This window comes from Barbus barbus (genome assembly GCF_936440315.1).
Source record: "Barbus barbus genome assembly, chromosome: 3".
NCBI lineage: Eukaryota > Metazoa > Chordata > Actinopteri > Cypriniformes > Cyprinidae > Barbus > Barbus barbus.
Window position 1 is genome coordinate 16,872,001 of NC_136731.1, and position 15,087 is coordinate 16,887,087.

Genomic DNA, 15,087 nt, shown 5'->3' on the forward strand with positions numbered 1-15,087 from the left:
AATATTAATATTATTTTATTTAAATGATGAAATATTGAAAATAATGTAGTTTAGTTGCGACACATAAACCAATAATAATACTCCTATGATATTAATATCTAAACATGATAAAATGTACACAGCTGTTCAAACGTTTGGGGTTAGGAAGATTTTTAATGTTTTTGAATGAAGTCTCTCATCAAGGCTGCATTTATTTGATAAAAAAATACAGTAAAACCCCTAATATTGTGAAATATTACTACAATTTAAAATAACTTTTCAATCTGAATATATTTTAAAATGTAATTTATAAGCTGAATTATCAGCATCATTCCTCCAGTCTTCAGTGTCACATGACCCTTTTTCCAGGATTGTTTGAGGATAGAAAGTTTAAAGCAACAGCATTTACTCGAATATATATGTATTGTATGTATGTGTGTATATATATATATATATATATATATATATATATATATATATATATATATATATATATATATATATATATATATATATATATATATATATACACACACACACATAGTAACAATATAAAAGTCTTTACTGTCATTTTTGATCAATTTATTGCATCCTTGGTAAACAAACTTAATTCTTTCAAAAAAATTAATCTGACCCCAAACTTTTAAAACTGTAGTGTATTCAAATGTAAAATAATCAGTAATGTTAAATAATAAAGAATCTGTGGCACAGCTAACATTCATCCTAAAGAAGCAGCCGAGGTTCATGGGTGGGGAGTTACTGTATGTTTAGTTGCATAAAGCATGTGCTGGTATTTTATCCTAAAACATGCCACAAAGACTGGTTAGGCAGCTTGTCATGCAGGTTAACTTGCTGTTAGTCAAAGAAAGCATTCAGACACACACAGATGGAGCTGACAAAACATCGACTGATACGCCCAGAGTTCTTACCATGGCCTGCCACTCAAACCACACCTCACAGGCAGAAGATCACACATCTGTAACAGTGCAACAACGTCACAACATGTTCAAAGGATCAAACACTGATGACGACGAACCACCAGCAAAGTGAAGCCAATCACAATTCAGACGGCTGTGAATTTCTATAAAGCCAATCCAATCACATCTCAGCCTTTTAAAGTCAACATGAACATTGTCTGCAACCCATTTTACTTCTATAACATGTCCAAATTAATTGGATTATACAAATTACAACCACCGGTGGTTGAAAGTTTGGAGTTGGTAAGATTTTTAAATATTTTTGGGAAAATATTTTTCAGAAATTTGAAAATTTCTTTGATTAAAAATACAGTAAAACTGTAAAATATTACAATTTATAATAATTGTTTTCTATTTGAATATATTTTAAAATGTAATTTATTCTTGTGATGCAAAGCTGAATTTATTCAGTGTCACATGATCCTTCATGAATCATTCCTATATGCTGATTTGGTGCTTAATTAGCGCTCAGTTATTAATAATGACTCGTTATTATCATCAATGTTTAAAACAAGTTTTGCTGCTTGAAATTTAGGTGGAAACTGATCACTTTTCAAGATTTTTTAAAAATCATTATAAATGTTTTTACTGTCACATTTGATCAATTTAATGCATCCTTGCTGAACAAAAGTATTTTTTTTCTTTCTTACCCCAAACTTTTGAATGGTAGTGCATCATGGTTTCCACAAAAATAATAATCAGCACAACAGTTTTCAACATTGATAATAATAATAATAAATGTTTCTTGTGCAGTAAATCTGTATATTAGAATGATTTCTGACACTGAAGACTGGAGGAATGATGCTAAAAATTCAGCTTTGCATCACAAAACTTAATTACATTTTAAAATATATTCAAATAGAAAACAGTTATTTTAAATTGTAATAATATTTCACAATATTACTGTATTTTTTTATCAAATGAATGCTGAACGTAAGCGACTTCTCTCAAAACATATGACGTGTATATTCTCTTCAGATTAGCATGTGTACTAATGAGCTGTGCATAATAAAATCAGGAACATGTGTCAGCAAAGTAAACAGGGTGAGTTTTGACTTCATGTTGGCTTTTTGGATGAAGTTCTGATGGCAATGAACCACCAAAAAGAGTGTCATTAAACACTAAAAGTGGTGATTTCTTTAAACAATGCTAGGATCATTAATCATGGTGGTGGTAATGTCATGAAACGTGGCAGCATCGCAGCTCTCTCTCGTGCAGATGCAGTGTGCAGTAAAGCAGGAGAGCGTCTGAACCTCAGGCCAAACACTGAAGGACTCCTGGCAGCTGCTGATATTTCCACAACCGCTGGAAATGGATCCATCTACTGCAGCATGTTTTTCACTGACCCAAGCTTACGACTGAGATTATTACATACGACGCATCCTACAGTCAGGCCAATGATGACAAGCCGTGTTATGAGGGATAAATGTGAAATCCAGACATAAAGATGTGTGCGTGTGTGTGTGTGTGTGTGTGTGTGTGTGTGAGAGAGTGTGTGGGGCTGAAAGTCAATTTCGGAAAGTCAAACACTAAACTGAAGATCTGTGTTCAGTTCTGAGTTGAGATAATGGATGCCAGGGACAAATAAACATCACAAAGGTGCTGAAAGGCATGATGAATTAGAATAAATTATGATAATTAACTGTCACTGAAGATTCCGTTTTCCACGAATAGAATACATCTTTCAAATGAAGACTTTTTTCTTTCTCCCTGATCAAAATGTTACTTCTTTGGATACATTTCTGTTCAACTTCAGCAATGTTCTGTTTCAGGAGGACAATATTTGAAGCCAAATTAAACATTCGATTACATGACATTCAAGGAATGTTTCAGGGTCAATACGAGCTAAGCTCAATTGACAACATCTGCGAAGTTTCACAAAAAATAATGTTAACATTCCTTAATTGGCAAAAACTAAAACATTGTTTAGTTGTACATTTATTATGATTACCTTTAGAGACTTTCACTGGATTTTTGCCTGTTCTTACTCATTTCATTTGATTATTTTATTAATAAAATGTCAATTTTATTATTATTATTTATTTAAAAAACAATCTACTTTATGATTCATCAGTATCTCCTACATGTCATGGATGCTGTCCTTAATTAATTTAACATGGAACATTCCTTTTCATATTTAATTTTATTATTTTTAATAAAATAAAATAATTATCATTTATTCACAATTACTTCTATTTTATCATTCAGAGGTATTTTCTACATGCCATAGTGGTGCCCATAGAATTGAACTTTTAATTTAATGTAAGCTGTCAAATTCCTTCTCATATTTAATCATACTAATATTTGATTATTAAAATATTAAATTATATAATTTGTACATCCTTATTTTTTCATTTATTTAAAATTATTTCTATTTTATAATAGATAGGTATTTTCTACATGCCTCGAATGTTGTCCATAGAGCTTAACTGCTTAATGCTGCTAGCAACTGCACACTGTGTACTACATCCATCCTGACAAACCTACTTATGAAAATAAAGCTTGTTAACTCTGCATCTGGGATTGTTTAAAAACGTTATAATCTGAAGATGAAGTTTTTAGTCTCCAACAGCATCTGCAAATTTCTTTCATCATGTGAAACGAGCTTAATGGAGAGTTTCTTGGCAGGGGCGAGTGCTGGGCTTTCTTCCCAATAATGAGCTGTTAATGAGGTAAACAACAGACTGACACTGAACACCTGCCGTTTATAGACTTTAGATGAGTGTGTTTCCATATTAGAGTTGATTGAGCTGTATAAATGTGAACAATGAAAGAGATGAAACAATCAAAGAGAGCGCAAATGACATCCATTGAGCTCTTGACGTTCCCATCAGGCTTGTACAGACAAGTACATTTCTGTAGTTGTGTGCATTTGCCCTCAGGAAAAGGATAAATGCGCAATTTTCTTTTGAATTTGAACTTTTTTCTATTTTCTTTTGAATTTGAACTTGTTTCAATTTTCTTTTGAATTTGAAAAATTATGAAAAAAAGTCTGGATGCTGCCATATAGCTTGCTATCATATGCTGTATTTGTGTTTTCTAGAAATAAATAAAAACAATTAATCATTTTAGAATGATTATAATTAGTTTTTTTGATAATTATGATTTTTCCATTATGATTTTTTTAATAATTATATTTATATAACATTTTGCTCATATGTTGTTGTTTTTTTACAAATAAAATTAAACAATGAATCATATTATAAATACTTTATTTTTATTGATAAAAGTTTGAAATTATTCCATTAATATTTATTATAATTACAAATGGCTAGACATTGTAAAAGATTTGTTTTATTTCATATGAATAAATTAAACAATATTTTTTTAATAAAAAAAACTACCTAAATTTGTATATTTAATATTTAAGGATTTATATTTGAATATAATGTATTATGATTCTAAACAATTATTTAATTTATTTATAAAAGAACAAAAATATTTATTATTGTTGTTATTAATTATTCTTTTCTTTTTTTTGTGCAAAAATGTCAGCATGTTGTTGGGAGTTTTTTTCACGATTTTCCTTACCTGAGATAATCTTGGATCCAGAAACACAGACACCATTGGCGCCATCACTAGTTGGTTGTGGTGGTGGCGGGCCGGTGGGTTTGGGTCGTGCTCGAGGGGTGGGCCTGGGGCGCGGCTGAGTGCCGTCGTAAGGAGGTGTACCGGGAGGGGTGGGTGTTCTGGGAGGGGATGGTTCAGCTTCTTCTGTGCTCTGGGGAGGAGGCTGGGAAGGAGGTTGAGGAGGAGGGTGGCTGGGGGCATGGATGAGGGTCTGGTTGTTGCGGCGGGGTGCGATGAGAGGCTGAGGGGTGCTCGGGGCTGAGGGCTGGTTTGGTGTGGGCTGGTTATGAGCCACTTTTATGCTCTGAGTTGTGGGAGGCGCGGCCTGTTTGGGAGGTGCTGGCGCTTGTTTCTTTGTACCTGAAACCAAACGATCCAGACATGATTTTACTGGCTAACTGACAACATGCATTTTAAAGGGATAGTTCACCCCAAAATGAGAATTCTGTCATTAATTACTCACCGTTCCAAACCCATAAGACCTTCATTCATCTTCAGAACACAAATTAAGATTTTTTTGTTGTTGTTGTCACATGGACTATTTTAATGATGTCTTTACTACCTTTCTGGGTCTTGAACATGTCAATTGTGTTGCTGTCTATGCAGGGACAGAAAGCTCTTGGATTTCATCAAAAACATCTTAATTTGTGTTTAGAAGATGAACAAAATTCATACGGGTTTGGAACGACATGAGTGTGAGTAATTAATGACACAATTATCATTTTTGAAAGAACCATCCCTAGAAGTATGCACTGATTATTCCATTTTAAATAATTCGCTTCTAATTAATTATAGGTTAAAAATGTCAGAAATAACTTTGATTGAATTGAATTTTAATTAACTAATTTTGCATATAAACACAAATATAAAAATCAATCCTTTTAAATGCCACAAGTGAACTTAGGCATCACAACATTATAATGTATAGTGTATAAAAATGGATATTAATTTTGAGATTTGCTAATGATTAAATGTAGCAGTGTTATTAAATTGTTATTTTAAAGATTAAGTTAGTAAAAGTAATGTAAATGTAAATATTGGGAAATGAGCATGCAAAATTAAATATATAACATTAAAAATATATAATATATACACAAATATATACACTACTGTTTTTTTATTTTATTTTAACGCTTATGCTCACCAAGGCTGAATTTGTTACATCAAAAATACAGTAAAAACTGTAATATTGGGAAATATTATTACACTTTAAATGAACTCTTTTCAATTTGAATATAATATCAAATGTAATTTATTCCTGTGATTCAAAGCTGAATTTTCAGCATCATTACTCCAGTCTTCAGTGTCACATGATTCTTCAGAAATCATTCTGATATGCTGATTTGCTGCTCAAGAAACTTTTATTATTATCATCAATGATGAAAACTGTTGTGCTGCTTAATATTTTTGTTTTCAATATTTAATATTTTTTATATTTAATATTTTAACACATAATGATCCGTTTAAAGCATCCTTGCTTAAATAAACGGTTAATTTATTTTACTTTTAAATGGAAGTGTATTCTACATTGATTGACAACTATTAAAAAAACTCTAATGTCATCTGATAACCAATATATTGCACATCCCTAATAGATCTGAATAAAGATATGAGGACGGATAATAAGTTCTGACCTCTGCGGCCCAAGAACGGACTGGGGCCCTTAGGACCTGAGGTAGGGGTCACCACATTCAGCTGGGCGGGCATCCCACTCAAACCTCCCGGGCCGTTCCTCATGGCAGGGGGTGTGGATGCAGGATCTCGGGCGATGTTACTGGGGAGAGAAGAAAAGCAGGGAACATCTATCATGGGATCACACTGCAGGATGTATACACAGGTCAGTTCACATGCAGGGATGTTAAAATGTAGTGGTCCAAGCTGAGTTAATGACTTGTACTGAAAAGTTAATACAGCTATATAGTACATGCCTTAAGGAAACACAGTTAGCAAAGTTAGCAGTGTTTTATTCTGCATGCAGTGAACCTTGTCCACTAAAGAACAAGCAATAGAGAAAGGCAAGGCAGGACACACAAATCCAAGCATCAGAGAATATTCTACAGAAAAGAGACACTAGAAGGATTTTGGCCCTGACTGTCCTTAACTTCAGATTTGAGAGGCTTTTGCTTCAATCTTCTCGATTTAATAAATCAAAAACAGGAAAACAGGTTGGGAAACTTTTCTTTATCATATTGACCAGGGTTTTTAAAAGTTTTTTTTTTTTAATCCAAGGGCCCCAAGTGTTTTGCAATTTTTTTTTTTTTTTTTCATTTCTTTTTGCCCCACATTTTCACAGTTTAATTTTTACATATATATGTCCCAATTATACTGAATTAACCCTACATATACAGAGAGAAGGGGGTCCACTCATATAAAATTTGTCGCGGGGACTGTGAATTTTAGCAATGACCATGTCTAGATAAATTTAGAGTAAAACATGTCTTAATCAAGGGTCCAATGATAATAGCTTATAGCTTTCCGGTGATCATTTTCTGATTGTAAACGTGTTTTGAAGCAAAAACAACATGAGAATGGCACAAGAAGACGATGTACATAACACAGCGACAAATGACGGCATTTGATTTTTGCCATTCCAGGTCTTCTGAAAGGTTTATAGCTTTACTCTGTGATTGTACCCAATTGTTAGCCATTTGACTGATTTTAAAGCAGCGTTTTGAAGCAGTAATCAGGAGAATGGCACAAAACGATGTGCACACGACACAGATTTCAGCGGCCGGCTCCTGACATCTGGCAGCGGTTGGCGGGGTGAGGTTTTTGCGGTCGCACCAATCCTTACCTGTTCTCTGCAGTCTGCTGAACTAAAGGCTGAAGGGTCTGAGGAAGCGCAGCTCCCGCCTGCCCAGCCTCCAGACCCCCGCCAGTGGATGACAGAGGGGAAGACTCAAACACTGGAAACCCCCCATCGTCAATGGGAGGCAGAGGGGGCTGGAAGGTAGGCGTGGAGTGCTGCTTTTTATTTACTGTGCCAGCTCTACGAGGTGCGATTTCCGGCTGTTTGTTAGCAGGGCTACAGGGAAGAGGGGAGACAGCATGAAACACTCACACCAGAGAGTGACAGTGGGGTATTAGTCTCCACAGAAGGGAAGGAGGAGAAGGACAGGACCACCACCTGACCACTGGGACAGCAACCAGAGAGATGTGTTGGGAATGGATGAGATTTCAAATGGTTTGTAGCATTTAAGGATTCAACATATAAAAAATAATATATTATATATATATATATATATATATATATACCTGGACTCTTTCTGCAAGATATATAGTTACGCTACAGGAAGAAAACAGGTGGCTGAATCATTCACTCAACCATTTCATTAAAAAATGCTAATTTATTAAGGATCAATAATAATAAATGTGTGTTGCTCTGAGACCCGTGATTGTTGCTATTAATAGGCAATAAATATCAAGTTTAGTGCACAATATGCAACTGAATGTTTCATCACCAAATTAAAAAATATATATACTGTAAATTTACACCAGTAAGGACAAACTTTGATACATTTTATATTTTGCCACTAAATTTAATTGCAAAACCTTGAACATTTTTTTGTGTATGCTAAGCATTGTACCACAGCTAAAAAAGAAGTACTCTTTCATTAATGTAAAATTAATCAGTGTTTATATTGTTAACTAAAACTATTAAAATTTGTTTTTACTTTAAAAATCAATCTATCTATCTATCTATCTATCTATCTATCTATCTATCTATCTATCTATCTATCTATCTATCTATCTATCTATCTATCTATCTATCTATCTATCTATCATATGCAAGTATAATATATACATATATAATGTGTAAAATAAAATAAATATATACATTTCACATTTTTGTTAAGTTAAAGTACTAATTTGACTAGAACTATAAAATGAATTAAACAGAAATATATTAAAAAAAAAAAAAAAAAATGACAAAAGCAGATAAAAATGATGTGATAAACCCGTATTGTATATTATGAATACTGTCTGGTCTTTGACGCTTTGGATAACAGCATTTGCATAATATATAACTGCAAAATTACTAAAACTTAAACTAAAATTTAAATTTAAAATGTAAAAAGTAAAAGCTAATTAAAATATTAAAAATTATACAATAAATATATGTATAAAATTCTGTGCATGTATATGTATATAAATACTACTAAAATAACACTGGCATTACTTCAGTTGTTTATTAATGAAGCAGTCAAATCTCTTAGAAAGTGACTGCAGCAGCCGGTGACATTCAGCTGAAGGACTCTCCTGTACCTGAGGCACAGAAACAGTCCCCTTTTCAAGCTCTGAACGTTTGGTATGATGGCCTGCGGGAGAGGAGCTGTTTGACTCATTCTGAACATACCAAACCGACTCTGAACACTTCCTGCTTTCACTCACTGAATAACTAGAACTGGAATTATAGAAACTAGAACTGCATTTACTAGAGTACAAATAATTTAATTATAACCTTTCATTCCTTTTAATGCTGCATTAGTAATTTTGAAATGCAAGTCAATAACCTCACTCATTTCTTTTCTGAATTTGACACCCATTTCGTAATCATGAAATATAGCAATAATGCGTTTATACATAGCTATGAGCATAAAGTTTATTTATTTCAGAAAGCATACAATAAGCAACGGTTGACAAAAAAACTAAGTAAAACAAAACAAAGCAAACAAAAAAAAAAGCCAAACAAAAAATCTAAAGAAAAACAAAGCAAAACCACAAACAAACATGGCTGAGAAAGATGCATGTATCATTTGAAATGAATATGTCTAAACAGCCTCCAGCTCTGGTCTCAGACTGTCTGCTTTGACTGTGACGGACTCACTGGCCACTACATAGGACGCGGATACTACAGTGGAGTTGGAGTCATGTCTGTAAACGCGGGGATATGACTTGTACCTGTCTTTGCGGGGTGTGTCAGAATCGAACGACCCCTGGCTGCCTGGGCGCCTCCTGTCTATGGTCCCGGCTTCTGAGTCAGGGGTCCCTGGGCACCCAGGCATAGCAAACATGCCTGAGACGTTGAAGTCCACATCTGAAGAGCAAAAGAGTAGAGGACATTAAGACACGGCCATGACTGAGTAAAAGCAAACTGATGTTAAAAAAAAAAACAAGCTCAGTTCCAAATCCTCAACAATCCAACATGTGCAGACACATTTCCAGCACAAAGGCAGAAATTAGTCAGGGAAATTATGCTGCTTCTCTTTAGTCCAAACTGAAGCAGTATTGCTTGCATCTTTTATGGATAATGCAATTCCATGCAGTGTTGTTAAAGTTAACTAAAATTAATACTGAAACTATTCAAAATAATTTTCAGGCAACTGGAATACAGCTGATAAAATAAACTAAAATATAAAATTAAATTAAAAATAATTCAAATCATGACAACTCTCGGAAGATTCTAGCATGGTAATGGATATGACAGTGTTAATGTATTTGGTCTTGGCGGAATAGATCTGCTACGCTGCTGCTGGTTATTGCTGTAGTTGTAGATTATTGCTGTAGTTGTAGATTATTGCTGCTGCAAGTACAGGAACTTGCTACTGCCAATGCATACGGTGATATGGTGCTGTGAGTATTCAAGACATACTGCTGCTGCACAAATAGCATATAAAATAACCCGTAGGAGATCTATACAGGTGGAGCTGGGGAGGTGGAGGGTTTCAGAGGAACTCTGAAAGTGCACTGCAAAATGCTCAAGTGGATGTTAACAAGCCATTTAAATGTAAAGCAGCAAGCTCATTGGCTGCGTATGCAACATGAACCAGTCAGCTTGTGCCAAGTCGTTTAACGCTGTGAATATCATAAATTACTTTAATACCATTAGCTTGCGCCATCTAGAGTTTCATGACTGAACTACACATTTAAACTTCAAAAGCTTAAACAAAAAATGTTGGCAACTAACTGAAATAAATGTATGTACCAAAAGTAATAAAATTACTAAATTACAACTGAAAAAAAAAAACAAAGCTATACGAGAACATTATTAAAAAGTAATAAAAATGGCAAAAGCACAAACAAATTTTGTGATAAACCTGGTACTGTTTTTGTTTTTACAAATATATGTTTTATTTTTTAAACAACTATATCCAAAGTCATTTTGGATAAAAGTGTTTGCTAAATGCATAAATGTAAATAAAAAAAACAATAAAACTTAAAATAAAACTAAAATGAAAACAAAAGTAAAAGTTAAAATACTAAAAATAAAACTATAAATACTAAAAAAAAAAAAAATCAAGATGGAGGATGAAGTGAAGCATTGGTTGAATATCAATATATTTTATACCATTCTGAAAAGTATTGATAAAAATAGTTCTTATCAAATGTAATACTTAAGTTTTTAGCTTTGCAAATGTGAGTCCAATGCTCACATTAGATCATGGATGCAAAATCACACTTTGCTGCATTTGTTTTGCAGGTATATGATTATAAACATGATAATTTACAACTGCATTTTCAAGTCTGACGTCAAGTGTCACTTTTCCAAGGAAGCTGGAAATTCCATGTTTGAAATTTCCGAGCTGCAAAAAGCAGAAATAGAATGCAGCATATTCAGCTGTGAGCATTAGTCAAATCTCCAGTGTGCTTCTGAGCAGACACTGAGGTTGCATCTCATTTAGGATGCAAGGTGCCAATCTAGACAGTTAAAGCTCACTAGGTTTTAGACAGGGCAACTCTCAACGGTAGCCTTACCTTCAGGGAAGAACCAGCTAGCATGGTTGATTATCAGTTCTATTATAGACACGACATGGACCGAGGTAGTAGCTGCCATCTCAGCCAGGCTTCTAGAAGAACAACAAAACTGTAACATATCAAAGTATTTCACAAGAAATATAAACAAGGACAATTAACTAATAACATTTTTATATAAACAATGCAATTTTATGGGGAGTGTGAGTGGATTGCTCTTGGGTTTGTGTCTCACCCCTCTGTCTTGGCCCACAGTAAATTGGGTCCCAGAACGATGGCGATGTTGCTCGCTGTCATCTTATTTACGTCACTTTCCAGAGCAAGCTTTGCAAGAAACTTCACCAGGTACCTTCACAGACACAGATGAACTTGTTATGATCACAATAGTCATTCCAAGTCAATGTTAGTGTAGTAACAAGCAGACCTAAAGTTGGTCTTGTTGGCCTTTGGTAACATGTCACACACCACCCACAGCGCCTGAAGCCTCTTATCAGGGTCAGAGATACTGCAGATGAGAGAAAACAAGTGAAAACCTCTGCTGTACCTACACAAAAAACCCCGAAAAACACTTTTTATACAAGTTCAAAATCTGAAACATCTTCATCAATAATTCCTAAATTCACACACTTTTTAATTCGTGTAATATTACAATTGGTGCCATTTCTCGTGGCTTTTTCTTTACAGGAAGTGATATTTTAAGCCCGGCAAGCTTCATCTGCAAACTTTGGTGTCAATCGTTTGAAGCACTGAGAAGCTTTCAGACTGAATCCACACATGAGACATAAGCTCATGTGTCTGATCAAACACATGAGCTTATGACAGCTGACGTCAGCTCTTTCGACGCTCCACCTTAAATGACTGTAACACAAGATCACAGCTCCAGAGATGACTCATTTTATGGGATACAAACATAAATGATTATGTCATCACCTATTTATGATCCCTAGAGTGTAATATTGAGACGTTTCCTCAGGCAGCATTTTAGTTCAGTGTGAAGTTACTGGTCAAGATGTGAAAAATATGAAATATGGCAGTCCTTACAAAATATCCAACTGACAATGTAAACTCTTTTACATTATTTTAACATAAAAATATGATACTATTTGAGCATAAAACTTTCTAGAAAAGCCATTTAATTTATTTATTTGGCTACAACCACGCACGATTCAGATGATAACAAGGAAACACTAAGCTATTACAGAAAGTTCAGTGTATTTATACTGAAGCTGTGCCACATATTTTGTTGTAGAAATCAAAACAATGGAATATTCACAGCAGAATTTTATGCGAGTAAAAATTGTATTTTGGGATGCCTATTGCTTTAAACCTAGCGAAATCTTTTTTTTTAATTAATACTTTTATATAGCAAAACTGCTCAAAAGTGACAGTAAAGACTTTTATAATGTTACAAAATAAATAAATGCTGCTCTTCTGAGCTTTCTATTAATCAAAGAGCCCTGAAAAAATGTATAACGGTTTACACAAAAATATTAACTGCAAACATTTGAATGGTGGTATATCTTGAATTAAAGCATTTAAATGACTGGTTGTTGGTTTTGATAAATTGTGACTGATACAGAATTACTATATTAGTTGCTCAACAAAATTAAGTAATGTGGTCAGGCTGTGCTAAAATAAAACCTCACGCTTCTGACTTCTCTATTCATTGTTTGCTTGCTAATATGGTTTTATGCTCATACCTAAGTTAGTCATGCAAAATAATGTTCAAGATTTCATGAGACTCACTAAAACACCTTCTGAATACAAAGGCACTGAAGTGATGGACTTTGGTGTATTATATGTGAATATGCTTTACTTTGAGGCTTGGATCCACTCTTCATACAGCTGGTAGGACATCAGAGGTTCAGGCAGCTCCCTCAGGTAAGATTTCAAGGCTCCTAAATAATCACGGAAAAACAAAAAGCAACATCAAATGAATTTCTGGTGAACAGAACTGAAACGTTTCAGAATTCTGGTTTTGTAATCAACATCACAACCACACGTTTTAAAGTCAAACAAATCCAGTCTCATTTTAAATTTTGGGAGTCATTCTAAAAGCAGAGATGCTAAAATCTCTGTAACTAGTTGCAAACAAACTGCTTCCTTCTGCAGTGTCATTTACGAAAAATGTGTGGTACCGGCTACAGCATGAGGGTCAGAGTAAAACTCCTCCAGTTGGGAAGTGGAACAGTCCAGTGCCGCCTTTAACTTCTTCAGTTTAGAGGCTCCGGCAGCAATACGGAACAAACCCTGGCACGAAAGGAAATGTTGTAAACACACAAGACCTTTGCAACGTGCAGTACAATATAAACCGAGATGCTCATGTATAAAAAATGACTGGAAAGGCTGTTTTCATATGTGTCAGTGATGGTTTCACAGGGAAATGATTGTCTCGTTTCACTGCTATAATTAGTCTGGCTTTAGCAAAGAAGCAGAAGTGAATCAGTAAACGTCTCTAACACAGATACATTGCCACAGCATCGCTCTCACAAACCATCAAGGTCATCCAGACCTCATCTATTGCTCAACATTATCTATCTATCTATCTATCTATCTATCTATCTATCTATCTATCTATCTATCTATCCATCTATCTATCTATCTGTCTGTCTGTCTGTCTGTCTGTCTATCTATCTATCATCCAACCATTCATCTATCCAACCATCATCTACACATCATCCATTTATCATCTATCCACCCACCCATCCATCAATCTATCATCCATCTATCCATGCATCTGTCCACTCATCCATCCATCATCTATTTATCATCTATCATACCCACGCATTCATTTATCATCCATCTGCCCATTCATCCACCCATCTATTTATCCACCCAAAATCCATCCATCTATCCATTCATCTATTCATCCATCTGTCCAACCATCCATCATCTCTCAACCATCTACCCATTCATCAATCCATCCATCATCCTTCTGCCCATCCATCCATTTATGCACTCAAACATCTATCCATCCGTCCATCCATTATCTCTTTATCATCTATCAATCCATCCATCATCTATCCACCCACCCCTTTATTCATCCATCTATCTATCATCCATTTATCCATCCATCATCTATCATCCATCTATCCATCATCTATCTATCCACTCTCCCCTCCATCCATCCATCTATCTTTTCTTTATCATCCATCCATCCATCCATCCATCCATCCATCCACCCACCCACTCATTCATCCATTTATCCATTCATCTATTCATCCATCTAGCCATCCATTAACTATTTATCATCTATGATCTCTCCACCCATCTATCCATCGTCTATCCTTCAATCTATCTGCCTATGCATCCATTCTGAGACAAAAAGAATAAAGTCCAAATATTAAGAAGATCTTGCCTGCTAAATCAACACACGTGTGAATACAGGCAGGTTTTTAAAGCTTGATATTTATGAAAACATAAAATGTTAACTTGCAACCTTCTTTTATTTGGATTTTGACACTTATCCAACTTCAGTTTTGAAATGCATGTCAAAAAATGTCATTCATCCATTTAAAAATAATTCTGTACAAAACTGCCCTTTGCAAAAGGCAGAAATATTGACCACTTCCCTGAAAATCACAACTATCTGCCATTGTGAATGCAGTAACAAAGTGCATCCACTTCCCCTCTGGATGAAAGCCGTCTTGTCTGTTTATCTGTGAGTTGTTTATCTTGTGTTGTTTCACAGTGTCAGATACCTCTTCTTGCATGCCGGTTTCCAGTAGCATCATAACGCAGGCCTCTATGGGCAGCGCAATCTCTCTGCTAGTGCGTTTCAGATGTTCTTCCAGAGCCGTGCCAAACGCTGGCTTCTCTGTCCATTTATCTATGTCAGATGATGAGATGAAGTGAGAATGATTTGAGT

General features: G+C 34.7%; 1 protein-coding gene across 4 annotated transcripts in view; it reads right to left on the reverse strand.

The window, feature by feature from the left end:
* The window catches only part of arhgap17b (Rho GTPase activating protein 17b), a 31,839-nt gene that overhangs the window by 2,390 nt on the left and 14,362 nt on the right, over positions 1 to 15,087 (reverse strand). The window contains exons 10-20 of one of the 4 annotated variants that reach the window (XM_079381589.1): positions 14,921 to 15,048; positions 13,358 to 13,469; positions 13,036 to 13,117; positions 11,644 to 11,724; positions 11,455 to 11,568; positions 11,223 to 11,314; positions 9,429 to 9,564; positions 7,321 to 7,551; positions 6,161 to 6,300; positions 4,488 to 4,886; positions 909 to 955 (exon numbers count right to left, since the gene is read on the reverse strand). In XM_079381589.1, coding sequence (XP_079237715.1) covers positions 948 to 955; positions 4,488 to 4,886; positions 6,161 to 6,300; positions 7,321 to 7,551; positions 9,429 to 9,564; positions 11,223 to 11,314; positions 11,455 to 11,568; positions 11,644 to 11,724; positions 13,036 to 13,117; positions 13,358 to 13,469; positions 14,921 to 15,048 — 1,523 coding nt within the window. In that variant the 3' untranslated portion in view covers positions 909 to 947. The remainder of the gene's footprint in view (positions 1 to 908; positions 956 to 4,487; positions 4,887 to 6,160; positions 6,301 to 7,320; positions 7,552 to 9,428; positions 9,565 to 11,222; positions 11,315 to 11,454; positions 11,569 to 11,643; positions 11,725 to 13,035; positions 13,118 to 13,357; positions 13,470 to 14,920; positions 15,049 to 15,087) is intronic. The other 3 variants (XM_079381591.1, XM_079381588.1, XM_079381590.1) reach the window with 3 other exon arrangements.